We start from the raw sequence: 20521 nt of genomic DNA on the forward strand, positions 1-20521 counted from the left end.
TTGATCATATATTCCTTATGTAGAATGGTCTTGGTGCCTCTCGTCTGAGAGGTCTAGGGTTAATAACATGAAAGAAGTTTCATATTTAGAAATTTCTCCAATTTTCTCCAGTTCCTTACCAAAGAAGAACATGTCTGCTGGATAACAATGTTTGAGGTTTCTACTGCAAATTTCCTCTCCTCAGCTGGCTTGCGTTTCATCTGATCATCTTGGAGGAAAAGGGAAAGGCGGCTATTACATAGCAAACACTTCCTGGTGTACCCAGCTCAGTGCCCTGTATGTGTTATCTCCAGATTCTCAGAGAGACCCAAGGATTGACTATATTGCCCTATTTTACAGATGTGGAAGTTGAGACTCAAAGGTGACACATGTGGCACTCCTGGGAATCAAGCTAGAATCTGTCCTACACGCTGACCTCTTCCTAGAAATAAGTCTTGCCTGAATTAGCACGGAAGGCAACCTAAGGTAGGGGAAGGGACTGTCATTACCTTCAATCTTTTGTCACTGTTGATGATATGGCAGGTACACATTTCCTAAAAGAGAAAAGTAGTTTCCAAATTCCTCCTGGTTTTAAGGGTTAAGTTAAGTAACTGGGATGAAATCAAAACAGAGAGGAGCCAACTAGAGGGATACAAGCTAAATATGCAGAACTTCCCCAAAAGGACGCAAAAATCAGCACAGTAGTGTTGCTGGGTTACATACTTGAAAACATCCTTAACGACACCATACAAATTGGCTAAAATCCAGACATATGATCTAAGCACGGCCCTCTAAATGAGTTAGTTTTCAATTCTTCATGCTTAACAGAGAAGCAGGGAAATGTCACCATACTCTTTAAGAGAGGAATGAATAGATTTCTCAAACTGGTAGGGCTGAGAAAGGCATCTCCCTGGTTCTCTAATACACAGATTTCCCCAACTGCAGCCCTCTCCACTCTGTCCCAGCTCAGACACGTTGGACTGAAATATCCTCATCTATTACTCTCTGAGAATCTGCAGACAATCTGTGTGGGGATTGCTCTACTGGTCTTAAAGAATTCAATAGGATATTATTGTGACTCCTCAGATTTTAATATACACTGCAACTGTTTAGGTGGCTTGACATTTAAGGATGCAAACTTTCCAGTCTCTCCTAGAACCATGACATTACAAAAGGGACTATCGTAATTAGGAATAAAACCGTGCAGTGCTCATTAACCAGAAAAGCACTTTCTAAACCTAGGGAGGCCCTACTTTTCTTCCAAGAAAAGTCAGGAAAATGGTGCTGCAAGAGCCCAATAAAGGTTTGGGGTCAACTTGTGCTTGCTGGAATTGACTGGGATTACATGAAATGACTTTAAGAAGCAAAGAACAACAAATGCTTCTAGCAGGAGCAATCTGAGTGGGGGAAAGCCTGAAGAATCGTATTAAGCTCAGTTTTGTTTAAAGTTTCATTATGAGTTAAGTCTTGATTGCCCAAATTCATTCAGCCTTACTGCATTGTGTTGGAGCCTGTGCTTATTCGCCAAGGACATTATAGTAGCTGGTAGTAGGGCTGCTGCTCTCCTGGTTACAACATGTGACCAACAGAAGGCTTTCTGAATCGAGGCTGGGAGTGATATGTCCCTAGTGACTCAAAATAGCTAAGGCATGTGTATAAAACCAGGCATAGGTGGTCTCAGAGATGATTGCAGGCTTTGCTTTAGTTCTTTAATCTCCGCATCCATTTCTGGCCTGCCAGAACTGTCTACGCTGGGGCGTCACTACAGCATTAGTCACAGGAAGAGCCAAGTGTGTTGTAAGCCTGTGCCTTTTGATACGTGAGGAGATTTGGTCACTCAAATCACCAAAGAACCGTGTTATAAGGGGTTCAACTGTGAGGCAGTTCCATGCACAGGAAGAAGACAAGAACATTCTGAAGGAATTTGATTTATTTATGTTTATTTATGTTTTTCTGCATAGATGCTTGTGATGTGTCTGCTTCCTGGAAAATCAACATCGATTGCAGATAGCAGGCTGTCTAGCTCTTATTCTCTCTTTTAGCTGAAATTCTTATCACCCATGTTTCAAAAGCTAATTAAGCTGTGGTGCAGTTATAACAAAAGGACCCTGGACAGGATCTGGGCTCAAGTTCCTGCTTTGTCACTAAGCAGCTCTGTGGCTCTAGGCAAATCATATAGACCTGAGAGCAGATCTCAGAACCCAGGAAAGTAGCCACAGAAGATGACGCCTCCCATTGCCCCCTCACCCTTCACCCCCCCCCACACACACACGCACCCAAACTAACTGTGGTCTGAGGTGGAGGCATGCAGCCAATCAGATGTTCAACAAGGGAACGGACACCCCGACCTCACTATCCCTCACCCCCAGAATCCCTGCTGATGGCTGAGTTCCCCCTGGTATCAGTTGGAAGACAGAAGACAAGTGAGCTTACTAATACAGTCCAGGAACATCATCCTCCTTTGGGGCACAGAGCAAGGCACAGAAGAGTAGAGAATGGATCTGAGGCAGATGGAGAATTCCAGCCTGACAGTGTTCCATGCAACCCCATCTGTTCTTTGAGCCTTGTTTGTCCTTCTTACTCCCGTCTTGCCACTTATCCCCAGCGTGTGCTCCCATTTCCATCTACTAAATCAGTAACAGGATGGACAGCTAGCTTCAAAATACTCTAAGAGGGAAATAATAATGCTATAGCTCTACTAGATTTTGCCATGGGAAGAGATTAGAGTTTGTCTCTTAGATGGCACTAATTCTAAAAGAAATTGTGCGACCTTTCTTCTATATTTTTGTGTCATAATTAGAAGACCAAACCTGCTAAGAAGTGTACATAAATACACACACACACACACACACACACACACATACACACACACTTAGAGGCTATTTAATCTTCACCTATCTAATGAACTTTTTTATTTTTCTCTGATTTCCTTCTAAGACTTTATTTAATTGTTCTTTTTTTTAAATTTATTTATTTATTTATTTTATTTTTGGCTGCGTTGGGTCTTCGCTGCTGTGCATGGGCTTCTTGTTGTGGTGGCTTCTCTTGTTGCGGAGCATGGGCTCTAGGCGCGCGGGCTTCAGTAGTTGTGGCACGTGGGCTTCAGTAGTTGTGGCTCGCGGGCTCTAGAGCGCAGGCTCGGTAGTTGTGGCACACAGGCTTAGTTGCTCTGTGGCATGTGGGATCTTCCCGGACCAGGGCTTGAACCCCTGCCCCCTGCATCGGCAGGCAGATTCCTAACCACGGCACCACCAGGGAAGCCCTGTGATCCCTCTTCTTAAAGAACTTACAGTTTAGTTGGGTGACAATATCACATCAAAATGGGGGGTAAATTTTGAAAGCAAAATGTTGTCAGAGACTCCATTCCAGTGGCATCTTTTCATTTGTTTCATGCCACAGCCCTTAAACTGGCAAGCATCCGTGAGACCATATGGGAGAAGACGCTGGGGTTGTGTATGTGCCACGGGTCATGACTGTTGTGATTATCAATTGATCTGATCTCAGAAACAGGCTCACATCCATCCCATTTCCCAGTCTCATGACACTGTGTCATGAGAGTAGCTCTCACTAGCTCTCACATTGAGCAGTTGCAACAGTCTCCTAATCCATTTCCTTGTTTATACTCAAGAGTATCTTCCTTTCATTCTCCCTAAATCCATTCTCTAGCATCTCTGTAATGATCTTTGTAAACATGAATCTGGTTGTCACGTTGCCCTTCTTAAATGCTTCACAGTTTCCTGTGTCCACCATGATAAGACTCATCAGTGAGTGGCGTGGTGATCTGATTCCTGCAGACTTAAAGACCCCCTTGCACCTACACCTTTCCATGGACTCTGCCATAGTGACCTCCTCTCGTACACCACATACAGCTTCTGTTTCATGCTTTAGTGCCTCCACCCCTTAGTGCATGGTGTCACTGGGCCTGAGCCAGTCTTCCCCTTTCCCTTCCTAACTCCACCCCCGTTCTGTAGGGCTAGCTCCACTTTTCTGTATCTGTCTCCAAACTGAAAGCACCATCATCTAGTCCCTGGACAATCACAGTAGCTTCCTAACTAGTCTCCACTTCACAGCTATTCTTCCCGCCTCCAGTCCATTCTTGACTGCCAGGACGGAGGTAACCATACCCCATACCCACTCTGCCCCCTTCCTGTGACGCTTAGCATAAAGAACATCATCTTTATCAGGGCCTGTATAGGAAGCCCTCCCAGACCCTGTTTGTCTCTCCAGTCTCAACTCCCACTTAGGCAGCTTATTCCAACCACAGCAACCTTCCTTCATGCCCTTTAACATCTTGTTTCCTCCTGCCATTGCCACAGGTTTTGCACACGCTAGTCTCTCTCTGTCTCTCTCTTTTTTGGCCACGCCGCACCACTTGTGGGATGTTAGCTCCCCGAACAGGGATTGAACCCAGGCCCTCAGCAGTGAAAGCACAGAGTCCTATCCTAACTCCCCGTGCTAGTCTCTCTTGCTCCCCTTTCCTACTCATTCCACAGATCCCAGCTTAAGGATTACTTTCAGAAGGAGGCCTTCCCTCATCTCTGGTCTAGGTCAAGTTTTTATTCTGCACTTTCCTAGAAGACTCTTCCCTTTCTTTGTGGCACCTACCTCAGTCTGCAGGAATTCATAATTTATATCTGCCTTTGCCCCAAGTGCAAGTTCCAGGAGGGATGGATGGGCTCTGTTCATCATTGAACACCCAGCCTAGTACAGTAGCAAGCACAAAGGGGACACTCGCAAACTTTGAATCAATCACGCAGTCCTCCAAGGCTCTCTGCCTTCATGTGGAAAGTCCTACCACTGGTATCACCGTTATCACCTGGTCCCCTAGCAGCCTGTGTATGTGTTAGAGCCCACACCTTCGTTCTGTATTATTTTACTTGACAGTCCCTTGAGGACCTCAAAGGCCAGAAAGTGAAGCCGTATCTTAATCAACCCTACATCTACTACACCTAACACATGGGTAGTGAATAATACATTCATCAATAAGTTTTTCTGAATTGAGATAAAATTCACATAACGTGGAAGGCACCATTTTAACCATTTTAAAGTGTATAACTCAGTGGTATTTATTACATTCGCAATGCTGTGCAGTCATCACTACCTAGTTTCAGAACATTTTCATCACCCCCAAAGGAAACCCCATATCCATTAAGCAGTCACTCCCCACTCTCCCCTGTCCCCAGCCCCTGGAAATCATGAATCTGCCTTCTGTCTCTATAGATTTTCCTATACTGGACAGTTCAAATAAATGGAATGACATAGTATGTGGCCTTTTGTGTTTGGCCTCTTTCACTTAGCATATGTTTTCAAGGTTTATCCATGTGATAACATGTATCGGTACTTCATTTTTATGGCTGAATAATACCCCATTGTGTAGATATATCACATTTTCTTTATCCATTCATCTGTTGATAGACATTTGGATCGCTTCTACCTTTTCACTGTTGTGAATAGTGCTGCTACAAACTTACACGTACAAGTTTCTATTTGAATACCTGCTTTCAATTCTTTTGCGTATATGCTTAGGAATATAATTGCTGGGTCATATAACTGTATATTCAGCATATTGAAGAACTACCAAATGGTTTTCCACAGAGGTTGCACCATTCTACATTCCTGTCAGCAACGTATGAGGGTTCCAATTATTTTTCCACGTCCTCATTTTCTGTTTTGTTTTTGATTATTGTGTTTTTATTATTCTGTTATCTAACATTTTTAAATTACTCTTATAGCCATCCTGGTCAGTGTGAAGTGGTACCTCAGTGTGACTTTGATTTGCATTTCCCTAATGGCTAATGACGTTGAACATCTTTTCATGTGCTTGTTGGTCACATATATCTTCCTTGGAGCAATGTCTATTCAAGGCCTTTGCCCGTTCTTTGATTGGGTTGTTTGTCTTTTTGTTGTTGGGTTGTAAGAGTTCTTTATGTATCCAGGATACTAGACCTTATCAGATATATGATTTGCAGATATTTTCTCCTATTCTTCAACTGTCTTTTTACTTTCTTGATAGTGCCTTTGAAGTACAAAGTTTTAAGTTTTGATGAGTTTCAGTTTGTCTATTTTTTGGTTTTGTTTCTTGTGCTTTTCATGTCATATCTAAGAAACCACTGGCAAATTCAAAGTCATAAAATAATTTAGTCCTGTGCTTTATTTCCCTACAGTTCTTTTGCATTCTAAAATTCTACAATTCCAAATATTATCGACCACCACCTCACCTACTGGATGCAAAGAACTGCTGGGATTTCAGGGGAAACTAGATATTACAGACCCAATTATTAGAATGGACTTTACTTAAAGGCATTATTTTAGTGTTCAGGTTGGGTCCCAAATCTAAGCTTCACTAAGGAGTGCCAGGATGGAATTTATTTATAATTAGACTGACAGATTTAAAATAAAAGTCTTTAAATATATATACCAAGGTAACTTAAAGGACCTCTAAATAAAATACTTAAAGCAAAATTTCAAGTGCATGAAGGCTATTAATATACTTTTAGAAAAGCTGGGGAAAAACATCTGACAAATGCCAAGCAGTGCCTGGAGTAAAGAATGCAACGTTATTTGTGTAGGGGGAAATGTTAACAAATGCTACAAACAGTTGTGAACTGAATACAGGGAAAGCCATCCCAGATAATAGGAAAAGGAAAAAACTTAGTTTGTAGTTGAACCCAAAGAAATAGAAGATGAAAACTTGCCCTATACACAGTAAATGCTCAGTAAAGAGTTTGTTGGATGTGAAATGAAGTTCCTAGAAGAACAAATGAATACCCTGCACAGAATAAGTGCTGAACAATGTGTTTGTTGAACACAAAATCAAACTCCAGGAGAAAAAAGTGAATGTGATGGGACCAATATAAATGTAAAGTCATTAAGAAACGAAATTTCAACATAGATTACTGATAAGGAAGAAGTAAGTAACTACATTTCAGAGAGTAGCATTTCTGAAAAGAAACAAAAGGAAAGGAAGAGGGAGGGAAGGAAGGAAGGAAGGAAGGGAGGAAACTTACAAGCCCATAGACACAGAATAGGGGCCAAAAGTATTCAATGGAAAACAATTATCCACATCACAGAGATATAGCCATTTACTACAGGTGGAAGAAAACCCAGCAATCATGTGCTAATAGTCTAGGATTAAGCTTATTGAAATATGTCAACTTAGAGTAAACATACCGTTTCCTCTCCTTTCTTGTCCTCTCCTTTCCTCTTCTCTCCACAGCTTTCCTATCTCCCTTTTGTATACTAAAGAATCTTTTAGCAACAGTAAGAAAGGAGACAAAGATTGTAAGTAAGGATACGAATGTGGGAGTAGTATTGTTCATAACCAATAGAGCTAACGGTTGTTCATACACCCTCCAGTTTTCTATTTGTTTAATTAATGCAGAGAGGTCAAATAGAAACCCTTAAAAATGTTCTATATTATTATTGTTGTGGTGGTTTCAATACTGTAGAGGTTTGTCAAAACTCATTGAATTTTACACTTAAGTGTACGTTACATCTTAATAAAGCTGCCGAGAAGGAAACGGAAATGTCAGCCATAAGTAGGTTAACTGTAGTTCAGGGAGAAATGGGCTACTGACTTCACGCTGGAGAGAGGGATTTACCAAGCTTGGAGGTCCTGCAAGATAGCTTTCACTGTGGAAAACGTGGAGAGAAAGAGAGACCTATTAACAAGGATGCTGCAGAGTTTAAGCAGATTCTGCAGTCTCTGGTCTCATCCTGGAAACAAAGTCCTATATTTTAGAGCAAAAATGAGATTAATAGCAACAACTGGAATTCAAGAGATTTTGAAAATTATGAACATGGGATCAAGGTGGTGTATGACAGAAATTATTCTTAGCTTTTTGTTTAATAACATACATGCTTTTAATGAAGATAGGGTGACTACTATCAAAAAATTAAAACCCCAGAAACTAACAAGTGCTAGGAAGGATGTAGAGAAGTTGGAATCCTTATGCACTGCTAGTGGGAAGGTAAAATGGTGTACAAAGAAAAGCATACTGTTATGGAAAACAGTATTGTGGTTCCTAAAAAAAATTAAAATTAGAATCACCATATGATCCAGCAATTCCACTGCTAATCCAGAAGAGTTGAAATCAGGAACTGGAACAGATATTTGCACACCAATTTTCATAGAATTATTTGGAAGCCCAAAAGCAGAAGCAACCTAAGTGTCCATCAATGGATGAACAAATAAACAAAATGTGGTATGTACATACCATGGCATATCATTCAGCTTTGAAAAGGAAGGAAATCCTGTTAAATGATTCAACCTGGATGAATCTTGAGGACATTATGCTAAGTGAAATCAGCCATTCATCAAAGACAAATATTGTATGATTCCACCTAGTAAGAGTAGTCCCATTCAAAGCGACCAAAAGTAGAAGGGCGGTTGCCAGAGCCAGGGCAGGGAAAGAGGAGAAAGGGTAGGAAAAAGATTGGGAGAGACTTCCATTTTCTCAAAATAGGGTGAATTCAAGCAGCCATTCGCATGGGATTGTAGCCTCAGTGTTTCACGGTCTCCTGTGTTCCTCCAACAGCAAAAGGAGGCTCTTCATAATCTGAAACTCCCCTAACGGTTGAAGATGACTTTAGGTGTGGCATTCAGGAAAGAAGTAACAAAATAATAACAACAGGAGGAAAGGAACAACGGAGAAAATAACTGAGAAGGGAATAAAATTTGCAAAAGTAAAATTAGAAACCATTTCCTGAGTGGGAGAAGAAAATGAAGAATTCAGAATTTGTAAAAGAGATGGGTGACAGGGATTTCCCTGGTGGTCCAGTGGTAAGGACTCTGTGCTTCCACTGCAAGGAACATGGGTTCGATCCCTGTTCAGGGAACTAAGATCCCGCATGGCACAGCCAAAAAAAAAAAAAAAATTGAGGAGTGACAGAACAGCTGAGCAAGAAAGGAGAACATTCTAGAGAAAAATGCTGGGACCTGGGGGTTCCAGCTGAGGAACTGAGTAGTTGGCTAGTCAATTTTTGGTTTAAAGATGGAAAAACACCCTGTTTTCTATGTAGCAAATGTTTATTGCCTGAGTAGTAGTTCTGATGAAACACCCTGAAAATTACAATATTTGTAAGCAGATATTTTATAAGTAGAAGTCATGGGAGTACTGATAGAAATAAAAAAGCAGAAAGTCTTACCGTTCAGAGTCATATATTTTGGGATTCTTTTTAATAAAAAATTCTTATCTCTTTTGTGTCAGGAAGAACACCAGGGAATAAAATTATTTTGAAAAGAGGCTAGGTGAAGTACAATTCATATCCCCCCCAAAAGTGGGCAATAAGTAATTGTATCTGAATAAACTTTCATATCTAGTTGTTTGAGTAGTTACTTAAGCCTTTCTTAAAATGATTATTATTCAGGGGAAATTATTCAGCTGGGATTATCCTTACTTTTTATAGCACTTTTCTTTCCTGGTATGTGGCTTTTAGCCAGTCCTCTGATTCTTAGAATGCTCCAAAAAAAAAGATGAATTAAGGAAAAGGAAAGAAATTCAAATAAGTCAATGGGGCTGCTTGGCAGTAGCGAACATAAAACATGTGATTAGGAAGAGGATGAAATGAACTAAAATCACGGCAACTGCCTTTTTCAATAGTACTTGCTATTTCTATCCTCCATTTCCATGGAAGAAGGCAAACTAAAATGGTATGACAAAAATAGCTAATATTAAAAAAAAAGCTAATATTCCTCAAACTAAGCATATGATATACCAGGGCCCTTTTTAAGTGCTTTTATGTATTAACTCATAATCTTCACAACAACCCTGTAAGGAAGGTACCCTGAAAGAGTCCATTGTTGAAGTTTCAGGAACCTTGTGAGCCTATTAGCAGCTTGGAATCATCCACTGTGGGAATATTTACACCTTGGAAATCGACATATATTACAAATCAGGGCTTTTGAGGGGAGAGTGAGTTTTTAAACATTTTCTAGAGTACTACTGCTATGGTCCTTCTTTCACAGCTGGGAAAACTGGGCCCAAAAAAAGGTAAATTTTCCATGGTCATGCAACTAGTAGTTGCACCACTTGGGAGCCCAAACTTTAACCATCGTACCAAACTGCTTATGATATGACTAAAATGCATTGGTTGGATTTACAAAGCCTAGGGCTCTAATTTGGAATCTTCTATGATCCACTGTTTAAGCTGTCTTGAGTCTCAAGACATTTTCTAATAGAGATGTTACAATCTAAGAATGTTTCATATTTATCTCGGCTGTATCATAAATGAAACAGATTATGTGAAAATGCAAAATAGTCCTGATTATCCCCTCCCATCCTTCCTCCCTCCCTCCTTTCTTCCTTCCAAAGTTTATGTCTTTGCAATTGGAGTAGAATGTTTGTAAATCTCTTAGGACTTTTGGCAGCATTTAAGGAGGACCACAGTGAATTTTCTCACTACTCCTCTGTACTGCTTTCCTCATTATGTTAGAAAGCAGAACAGATGTGCTGACAGTGGGTATCATCATCATCATTAATAAATATTTATTGAGTATGCCCTTTGTGCTGAGCTCTGAGGACACAGAGAGGTAGAAGATATGGTCCTAGAGCTTGTCCAACAGGTGGCTCAAGTAACAAGTACAAATTGTTAAAAAGAGAGAAGAGAGTAACCACAGTGGGTGGGTCAGCTGGAGAACACTTTTGGGGGGAGGAAATAGCACCTGGGCTAAAGGAAGCGTCAAAGGGAACATGGGTATTATAGGCAGGAAGAATAGTTTGAAGGAAGGCACTGGGAAAATTATATTTCCGTGTGCAATAATGAGTGGTACCATTTGGCCTAAGGAAAGGTTCTATAATAGATGATGAGGCTGGAAAGGATGGATTAATCCTTAAACATGGATTCCCTGTTTAAGGAAGGGCCTTTGAGCTTGACTAAGGAGCCTGGACTTCGTCTTTTGAACAATGAGGAATCACCCAAGGTTCTTAAGCATACAAAAGATGGGTAAAGTAGTGCCATGAATAAGATTAAAGTTAGCCAGGTGTGTAGAATGAACTGGTGGAGAAAATTACTGGAAACAGAGATAACAGTAAAACAATAATCTATTGCGAAAGCTTTTTCAACAAGAAAAATCCTGTGGAATAATTCGAATTGTAAGCAAGATACTACTAGAATTACAGACTGTGATTACAAGGGTACAAAAACATATACACTAGGAAAGACTAGGAAGAATGGCAACTTAATTCTAAGAGATTGGGTCCAGCTGGTGGAATTATGGGGTTTTTTTTCTTTAATCAAATTTTTGCTAATGTGATCATAGTTTGTCATTACAAAAGCTGCACTAAACTTAAAAAATTGGAAGAAAAAGAGGTGCTTGAAGGAGATAGTAATTTTAGATGAAATGATGACTTATGCTTTAGACTTAGTAAGAGAAAGGGAAACCACTCCGATGGCTTTGGGGCAGCTGGAGATACGGAATAGAAATTTTGGGGAGCGGTCAACACTTGACACTGTTTTGTGAGCCATAGATGCTTCTGTCTACATCTCTAGCAACAGCTGTCTCTTCACCAGGGCCCTAACTGAGAGCCATGATGGTTTCAGATTTTATAAGAACACCCTGGTCTCTGGGCTCTGTTAATTCTGCCTCATCCCTTGTCTCCCCCAGTTTAGGGGTAATAGTGACTTCTTACTGTTGCTACTCTCAATTCACAAATAATGAAATTTGACTTCTCAGCTCTTCCATTACCTGTGTACCAATTTCCTGAATTAAATTCCTCAGTTTTCCTAGTTGGACCCTGACTGATACAATTCATTATGTACCTAAGTATGTGTATATTGGGTCATGATATATAATACATTTCACACTGAGAGTAGTTGTTAAAACAGTTGGAAAGCCACAGTCTAGGAAAATAAATTTGACAACATGCCGGCTAGTGCAGGGTTTATTTCTACAGTTGGGTTTTGATGGCTATTACTGATGTGAAGAACATGAACTAGGAGACTTTTCTTTTCTTTTAAAAAGGGAAACAGTGTAGTATAGTAGAAGGTATCCTGACTGGGAGTGAGGAGACCAAGATTCTAATCTTTCTGGGTGGCCATGAGCAGGCCATTCAATCATGTGTTCTAGTATATGATGCTTACTTTGTGCATGGAAACAGAGGTTCTGAGATTGGTATGTATTTTTTAAACCAGGGTCTACTCTAAGAAGTTATAGTGTTAGCATTCCAAGTCAGACATTGGTATATAGTTTGTGACAGCTCATGTGACCAGTGATATTAGTGTTTGTAGGCTGTTTGAAAGATTAGTCATTATTTATCGAATGATTAACATTAATGAATTGATTAATTAATATTAAATAATGGTTAATTATTAATGATTACCTAGATCATTAAATTATGTTCTCACTATTTATTTTCCTCAGTTGATGAGTAATTATTATGTTAGTATTAGAAATAATAGCTCAGCCTTTTGGTCTCAAGTTCTTAGGAAAATAATCAGCATTGATAGGGGCTGTGGACCTGCAGAATATCAGGTAGTGGTGGTTACAGTCATTATTGTCAGTAAATAAATCACAGCGTAAAATGAGGTGTCACTTAAAAGGCAAAGCCCCTGATAGGTAGATATATTTTTTAAGTAGTTCGACAAAATATAGGAAAAGTGTGAAGTGTCAGCTTCTTTAACAGTCAGACGTATCCCCAAACCCTAAGTCCTAAGTATTAAACAGACAAAAAATGTTGTATGTTATGATGTTTTTTATCAGCAAATCCCTTATTTTCTCCCATATTTAAGGAAAGTCTATTACCAAAAGGCCACTAATAGTCTTCAAAATAGTAAAATTCCAGCAGACATCACAATGTCTCTGATAAGCAAATGAATATGCACGACCCCAGACCAAATGTGAGTGTTCCCTTTATGTCCAACCCTCATTGAAGTCACTGACTGTTCATCTGAGTTTATCTGAAGGGAAGATAAAAGCTTCCTGCCCAGCATTAAACCTTGCCCCATGCAAAATCCAGATGCTTACAACCCTTTCACTAAACTTTTTATACTTGTTTTATATATTCATCACTTTCTGGCTGGTAATATCATTGAAAACTAAAATAAAGCCATATTGTTGTGGGATCTATTTTATCCCTACCTGTGGAGAGATCAATTTTTTTTCCCCCTCAAAGCAGATTATTTATCTCAAATTCTTTAAAGAGTCATCTAAGGTAATTTTAGTGGTTATTTCTGTTTTTATATGTTCCTGGCTTATTTTCTACTCCTGTCTTGAATTATATAGAACTTCAAATATAGGAAAGTGACTGAAATAAGAAAACAGAAGGTTGCGCTTTTGTGTACTGAACTTGAAGTAAGAATCTGGTGGGTGACGTAATGCAGGTCACGCTGGAAAACGGTTGCACACAAATAAAAGGCAGTGGATGGTAACTGAAGAGATAAGGCCTGTAGCAGCTGAAGGTGGTCTAAAAGTAAAAGGCTGCAATAAAATCTAATAAAACAGCATGTGAGATGGATACGGCATATTCTGCTACCGTGGCATTTAGTTGAGGGGCTTGGAGATGAGATACAGTGTCACAATGGTACAGAAGCACATTATCACTCAGAGAAACACAGTACCCATCAAAGGGAAGTAAGGACAATGGCCTGCCAAACAAAAGTTAAAATATTTGAACAATTTATGACAATAACAAAATTTTAGACCATGGTTTCATGTTCTGATTCCTAATGTACAACTGCCCAGAGATGTGTCAAAGCCTCAAAGACATGTCAATGACAACATTTATAAAATCCTTTCTTGTCCAGTCAACAATATATAATGGAGTATTATTGAGAAAATCCTTCAGAATGAAATTATCCTGCCTTTGGGCAGTTAGGATGCATTTGAATTATGTAGAGAAATATTGAGTTCTATAAAGTGTTTTTAAGGACAGACATGTTTGGACATATGAAATGTACACACTTAGTTTTATAAAAATTATGAGAAAGATTAATTTCTTACCAGAAAAGTATTCTAGGTCATTGATGCTGCTGACGCCTCTGTATCAGTAATTCTTACCTCCTTTGAGAACCTGATGAAATGTATGGACTTTCTCCGTAGAAAGTGCACATTAGCATGAGCACGAAATTTCGAACACAGTTTTCAAGGGATTCTCAAATGCTCTGAAGATCATTTATATCCCACCCTCCTCCTGCCCCATAATGGGTTAGAACTTTGCATTTATGACAAACTATTGGGCAGTTTTTACATGAGCAATGTAGATTAGTCTAAGTCTGGACTTATCAAGTTGGGTTAAAAATTCTGACTTCATCATTTAGTCATCTCCAAGTTGTCTGATCACATTCTTCTTGCAGTTAAAAAAGGGGGGGGGGCTCCCTGGTGGCGCAGTGGTTGAGAGTCCACCTGCCGATGCAGGGGACACGGGTTCGTGCCCTGGTTCGGGAAGATCCCACATGCCGCAGAGCGGCTGGGCCCGTGAGCCATGGCCGCTGAGCCTGCACGTCTGGAGCCTGTGCTCTGCAACGGGAGAGGCCACAGCAGAGAGGCCTGCGTACCGCAAAAAAAAAAAAAAAAAAGGGGGGGGGCAGGAAACAACAGATGGAGCATGAGTTATGTATATTTATTCATAATACATGTGTTCGGTATTAATATATCAAGTGCATTAAAAAACACAAAATAGAAGCTATAACAGAATGAGAGTGAAATGATAGAAAAAATTTAAATATCTTGCTAATCATGATTCTGTCATAGAGTCACTAGCTAATATCTCAAGGCAAAATACATGCTTAGGTCAGAATTCATCATTATTGATGGCTAACATATATCTAAATTTCAAGTACTCTTGTATAACTGTGAATGTTTTGACCTATTTCTTGTCAGGTCTACCTAGACCGTCACCGTTTTCACTTGTCAGTGTGGCTGGCAAAGAACTCTTAGAGGTTAAAGTGGCAGATTTGATCCTGATTTGATCCTTGCATTATCGGATTTATCTCAGTCTTCAATTTCTTTGAAGGAATCTTTTTGTTTTTGCGGTACGCGGGCCTCTCACTGTTGTATTTGGTGTGTGACCAGTTTACTTGGGACCATGTAAAGGTGCTAGGGTAAATGAGTATAATAAACATTTACAAAGCTCTTTTTTTCTTTTTTGGTCATTACATTTTTTTAATCATTAAAGGAAAAAGATCATTAAAAGAAATCATTAAAGGAAAAAGAAATAAAATTTCTAACGTTCTTCCCAAATCACAATGAATTGCCTTGCTCACTCCACTTGGGAGAGGCCTGCCTTAGGCAAATTACTTACTGCCTCTCAGTTTCTTCATCTATAAAATAGGGATAATACCATATATCTCATAGGTTTAAATGGATTAAATGGCATATGTAAAAGTACCTACACCAGCAGATACTAGCGTATGATTTAAGGAGAAATAAAAGGGAGCTGCTATTACGATTATTACTACTCTATTTCACAGGTGCCACGTATGTACTCATGTTATTCCTAGCCTAATTTAAAAACCAAACAAAACCTCCTCTCCGTGCTCTTTATATGATAGCAAGAGCTGTAGCTTCTCCTTACCTCCCACCTACCCCCTCACCCCAAAAAACAAAACAAAACAAACACCAAAAACATATAAGCCTTTTCAGCTTAGAAAAATAACATAAAGATTCTGAACACTTAGTAATCTTGTTCAGTAGCATAATTACCAATAGCTAAGAACTTAGCTAATTACCTGCTGAATTCTAGATGTTAGATCATTTTAATATATATCTCTCATTCTTTCATTCAACAACAAAAAATTTTTTTAAACAACAATGTTCTAGGCATCTGGCTAATTGCTGAGGTTTCAAAGATGAACTGAACTTGCTCTACACCCTCCAGGCACTAACCAACTAGTGGAGGATACCAAACAAATAATTGCATCAAAGTAACAAGTGCTATTATGGTACACACCGGTTGCTAAAGGAGCAGAGGAGGACTAGTGGTTTCCTTTGCCTGGGGAGGGCACAGAGGGCAAGGAGGACCCCTGGAAGGTACCTGGGCTATAAACTGAGTTTTGGAGGATGTGGGTTGGGAACTTGCGTTTCACTGAGAGGGAAGTAACGTATCCAACATGGCCCTTTAGGAGCCAGCAGGTAAACCAGGTTTCCTGAGCTCAAGCATTTGGGGCAGATCGATCGATAAGGCTGGCAGAGAGCTGTCCATGCACAGCCTTGGCTGATATGCTAAGAGGTCTGAAATTTATCGTAGAATGGATTGGGAATAGACAGAGGCTTTTAACCTAGAGAATGATATGATTCCAAAGCGAAGTGGGGTGGTGTTTTGAAGGACTGGTTGTGGAGAAACTAAATTTATTGACTGATGATTAGAAAAAAGGAGAGAGAGGAGTGTTTATTTCAGTACTAAATCGACTTGCTAATTCTAAACTCTTCACTCAATTAAATGTCGGTTGATTCACTTTGTCAAAGTTTATTCCCCATTACCGTAGATCAAGTCCTCATTCCTTAAATGGTCTTACTTGCTCCTGTTTGAAGCTAGGCCACATTTCAGCCAGCACGAACAGTTTGCCGAGTGAAACTAGAAGTCTCCCGGCTTTGTGCATGGAATCTGGGGGGGGGGGGTATTGTAGCTAGATGTCAATTTTCAAACCCCAAATTTACTCTATACAAGACATCAACCACGGCTGACTTACATAACAAGTGAACACGGCCATACAGACCTGAAAAAATGACTTCTCTCCCTTAATGCCAAACTAGAAAGAGAAAAGCAAGTTCAGAGAACACACTATGACTCATCAAAGTCCAAAAGGAAAAGCTTCATGTGGACCTAGCATCCTGTGCAGCTTCCTGGAGTCCTTCTAGCCTCCAACCCTATTTGCTTTTGTGTGATTTTCTGCAAAACAAAAGAATCCTATCATTTATTTTCCTCCTTAATAGCTATTGTTAAATTTTGCTTTCCTTCGGAGATGAAACTCACACTATATGTTCTACAATCTTCTTTTTGTACTGAGTGAATGGCGCTGCCTTTTCATTTCTCCTGAACGTAGGCTTTATTTTATAAAATTCCTACTTGCTGTGGTGCAAGCTACAAACAAGACGATTCTTTAGAGGAAAGACCTGAAGGGAGAAGGTGGTGCTTTCTTAGACCAATGTGAAGGGAAAGGGAGATGTCATATCTATATTTAATCTCTGCTCCCAGTGAAGGATTTTATTTTTCCATACTCACAGTTGTGCATATAATGCATGGATAGCAATCCCTCCAAGTACTGCATCAAAATTTTATATGAACTGAAGAATAAACACATGTAACAAAGGGAGTGTTTTCTTCTTTACTTTCCATCTGACAAAATGCCAGGAGGAATGGCTAGTCTCTGCCTCTAGTGTCTCACTAAGATGATCGTTCTCTCTTTGAAATTTGGCATGGCAGGTGAAGGTGGAATCTTAAAGGGATAAAGGGCACTTATTCACAAGGGAATAAAGATGAAGTCATCAGTTTCTGAAAATTGGCATGTGAGGTTGGCATGCCAGGGAAACAGATTAAACCCCCCTCACCCAAATGAAAACCTTATATTACCTAATGTATTAAGCGTCACCATTAGTTAAAGCCCTTTTATAGACAACTAGGTTATCTGGCTATATTATTAGTTGTAATTTATTAGGCAGTTGGAAGTTATACTTTTACTACATTACTCATTTTGTTTAAGATTTCTCACCTAATTAATAGTTATACTGGCATAACCTCAGGCAGAAAAGCAAGTTATTACAATAGATTCTTCAGGGCATACTATATTCTGCTTCTTTTAGATGTGTTATCTTTTGTTGTTGAACACTGGTCCACTTTGGGATAGACAGAAAATTATGAAGCTCAGGTTAACAAGCAAGTAGCAAAGCCTTAGAAAACTGCAGGGTGCACGATCCTTGACACTCCCAGCCACCTGGAAATGGTGCCCTTGCAGACTCTTCTTCCACCAGCAATGGACCAGCAACATAAACAATTCTTGCCACTTAATGACCACATGCAGCACGTTGCAGCAGTGTTCTTTCCACAGCTTCTTGTCTTCAATGTATCCACTGCATAGTTTTTTAAGCGTCCTAGAACTGTATTTCAGACCCAGTTGCTCAAATAGAGGCAATTTTGCAACAGTAAAATGGTGTTAAAATAGGATTTTACTCTAGGGGGGAAAACTCCTCAACCAAATAGTCACAGTGCACTTTGCATGACTAATTTAAGCCATTACATTACAAAATAAGGGATAAATCATACTTTTCATAACACTACCATATAGGAACAGTTTTAAGAGTCAAGCACCTACATTCACGTGAGGCTAAAATAATAGGCCCCGATTTAAAATCTCCTAACATTCTTTCACACTTCGTAAAACTAAAAATAAAATTGTCTCTGCAAACACTGACCTATTCGTCCAGCCGAAGTACTGTATTTCAAGGAAAATGGGAACAAGAGGTCTCAAAACCGCCAAGTGCCAGCAGTTGGCTGTTTGCAGCCTTAACTGGTCTTAAATGTGGGGTGGAGGCGAAGAGACTTCGGACAGGAGAGAAAGAGAGATTTATTACCCTTCTTAAATCAAAAGCAGATTCCATGCTTCAACTGCCCCCTGACCCTCCCTCCCCGCCCCCACGAGGTTGTTTCCCCCTATTTTGGGTATATATTTTACACGAAGATGACAGGTGAGGTAAGGTTAAAGTGCTGTGTCTGATCCACAAGGGGTTAGGGCGGGTTTATTTATTTATAAGGCGTTCAGCCTCCCGGCTGTTTTTCCCTCATTGGCATTTGGAAGCTTGCAGTTCTTTAGAAAAGAGACAGATTTGGCAGGAATGTTCTTTGTGCCCGCCTTCCTTTTTACGGGGGGGAGAAAGAGAGATTTATAATTACAGCCTTGGGGGGTGGGGCAGGGTAGGGGAGAAAAAGTTTCGGGCAGCACGTCGATGCCTGTTTTTTCTCATGGTCAACGCTGTGCCACAAACAGCTTTGGTGCCACTCGGAGCCCTCCCCTCGTCCCCTCCCTTTCCCTCTGCAGGCTCGCTCTGGCAGGCGGAGGCGCAGTTAAATTCCAGCACCTTCTTCACATAACCCCAAACTACTACGCGCTATTACTACGGCTGTCCTCCCTTTCGCTTTGCCTCCTCCGCTTCCCAGCCTCCCGAGAGGAGCCCAGCAGCGGCTCTGGAAGACCGCCGGGAAGGGATAACGGGCGCCCAACTCCATCAGGTCGCCGGGCTTTCTGCGTCCTGCGCAGTTTCTCTGTTCCACGCACAAACACGGCCAGAGACTCGGCGCCTTGCAGACACACACGGATCCACGCATACAGTAGAGCTGTCTCGATCCACATTCTTGCACACCGCCCCCTCCTCCCCTCCGAGCTTCGGGAGTCGCTGAGCGGGGCGAGTGACAGGCGCGTCCCGCCAACCCGCGCCCAGGCGGGCAGGGAAGAGCGGCGCACGGGGCCAACTGCGGCGCGCCTTCCGGCGCCGGTGGAGGCGGTGAGGGTGGGACGCGGGGCGGAGCCGGAGTTTAGGAAGAGGAGGGGATGGCTGTCATCAATGAAGTCATATTCATAATCTAGTCCTCTCTCCCTCTGTTTCTGTACTCCGGGTGACTCACAGAGGGAAGAGATTCAGCCAGCACACTCCTCGAGAACAAGGTAAATATAACTTACAACTGCTTTCTCCTCTTTCCCCTCCCTCCGGCCTCCGGGCTGCAGCCGCGGCACAAACCCCTCCGGCACCGCGCCGCCTTCGCCGGGGATTATTCATTATTATCCTAATTATTATTTATTGTGCATGTACGGAGACCAAAACAAACAGGCGGGCCAATCGCTACAACAAAAAAAGCCCGCCTCCTCCCTGCGGGCCTCAGGTGGAATGCTCTAACAGCAGCTCCCGCGAGGCGGTGGGAGAAACCGGAAAGTTTCAGCCGAACCTTGCTGTTCTAATAATAACAGTAATAATGACTACTTCAAGGAGGCAAGGGGAGGAACATCCCAACAAACCACAGCCTTGACCCTAGGTAGGCAGTCAGCGATGCGCTGCTAACTCCAGGTTGCAACACACACACTCGGCAAGGTTGCAATCCCCCCATTCCCATAAAAGCTAGGGTGGCGGGGGGTTGGCAGGAGGACCGGGAAGGAGGATGGAAACGCGACAGTTCTTCCAGAGCAGTCTTCCCCGGAAGAGTTGGAAGGCGAGCGGGAGAGGAGGGCGAAGAGCCCGGGCTGGCGGCGGGGCGCCAACGAACGCGGCTGCCACCCGCTTCCCTGGGACTTGTTTAAAGGGCTCCGGCTGCGGAGACGCAAGCGGATCGCGGCGGGAGAAGCCGAAGCTGGCGCGCCGAAGCGGCGGCAGCCGACGCCACGGGGCCGGTGCGTGCGGCGTCGGAGGTGTCACCTCCACTTCGCGCGTTCCCTCGGGCGGGGATGGGGGCGCTGACCGGTAGGCAGGCCTTTAGGCAAAGGGGCTCCGGGTGGGCAGGGGGCTGCTGCGCCCGGGGCACTGCGGACGTCCCTGCCCCTGGTACCTGGCGGCCGCGCGGGCTCGGGTGTTGAAGTTCGGGGTGTCCGGCCCGGACCGCACTGGTGGGAGGGAGGGAGGAGG

At 41.7% G+C, this 20521-nt stretch overlaps 2 protein-coding genes across 4 annotated transcripts in view; one reads left to right on the forward strand and one right to left on the reverse strand.

Annotated features, from left to right (window-relative positions):
* LOC309824143 (importin subunit alpha-1-like) overlaps positions 1-20521 on the reverse strand; it is a gene marked incomplete at both ends in the record, with an annotated part of 112481 nt that overhangs the window by 91511 nt on the left and 449 nt on the right. The window contains 2 exon segments of the mRNA XM_082656889.1: positions 19026-19527; positions 20069-20369. Coding sequence (XP_082513015.1) covers positions 19026-19527; positions 20069-20369 — 803 coding nt within the window.
* The window catches only part of SMARCA2 (SWI/SNF related BAF chromatin remodeling complex subunit ATPase 2), a gene marked incomplete at its 3' end in the record, with an annotated part of 172636 nt that continues 171556 nt past the window's right edge, over positions 19442-20521 (forward strand). For 2 of the 3 annotated variants that reach the window (XM_082656489.1, XM_082656485.1), the window contains exon 1: positions 19442-19572. Of the gene's footprint in view, positions 19573-20207; positions 20290-20521 lie in introns of those variants that run through there. The other variant, XM_082656488.1, reaches the window with a different exon arrangement.

Source organism: Grampus griseus (genome assembly GCF_964374135.1).
Source record: "Grampus griseus genome assembly, chromosome: 6".
Classification (NCBI taxonomy): Eukaryota; Metazoa; Chordata; class Mammalia; order Artiodactyla; family Delphinidae; genus Grampus; species Grampus griseus.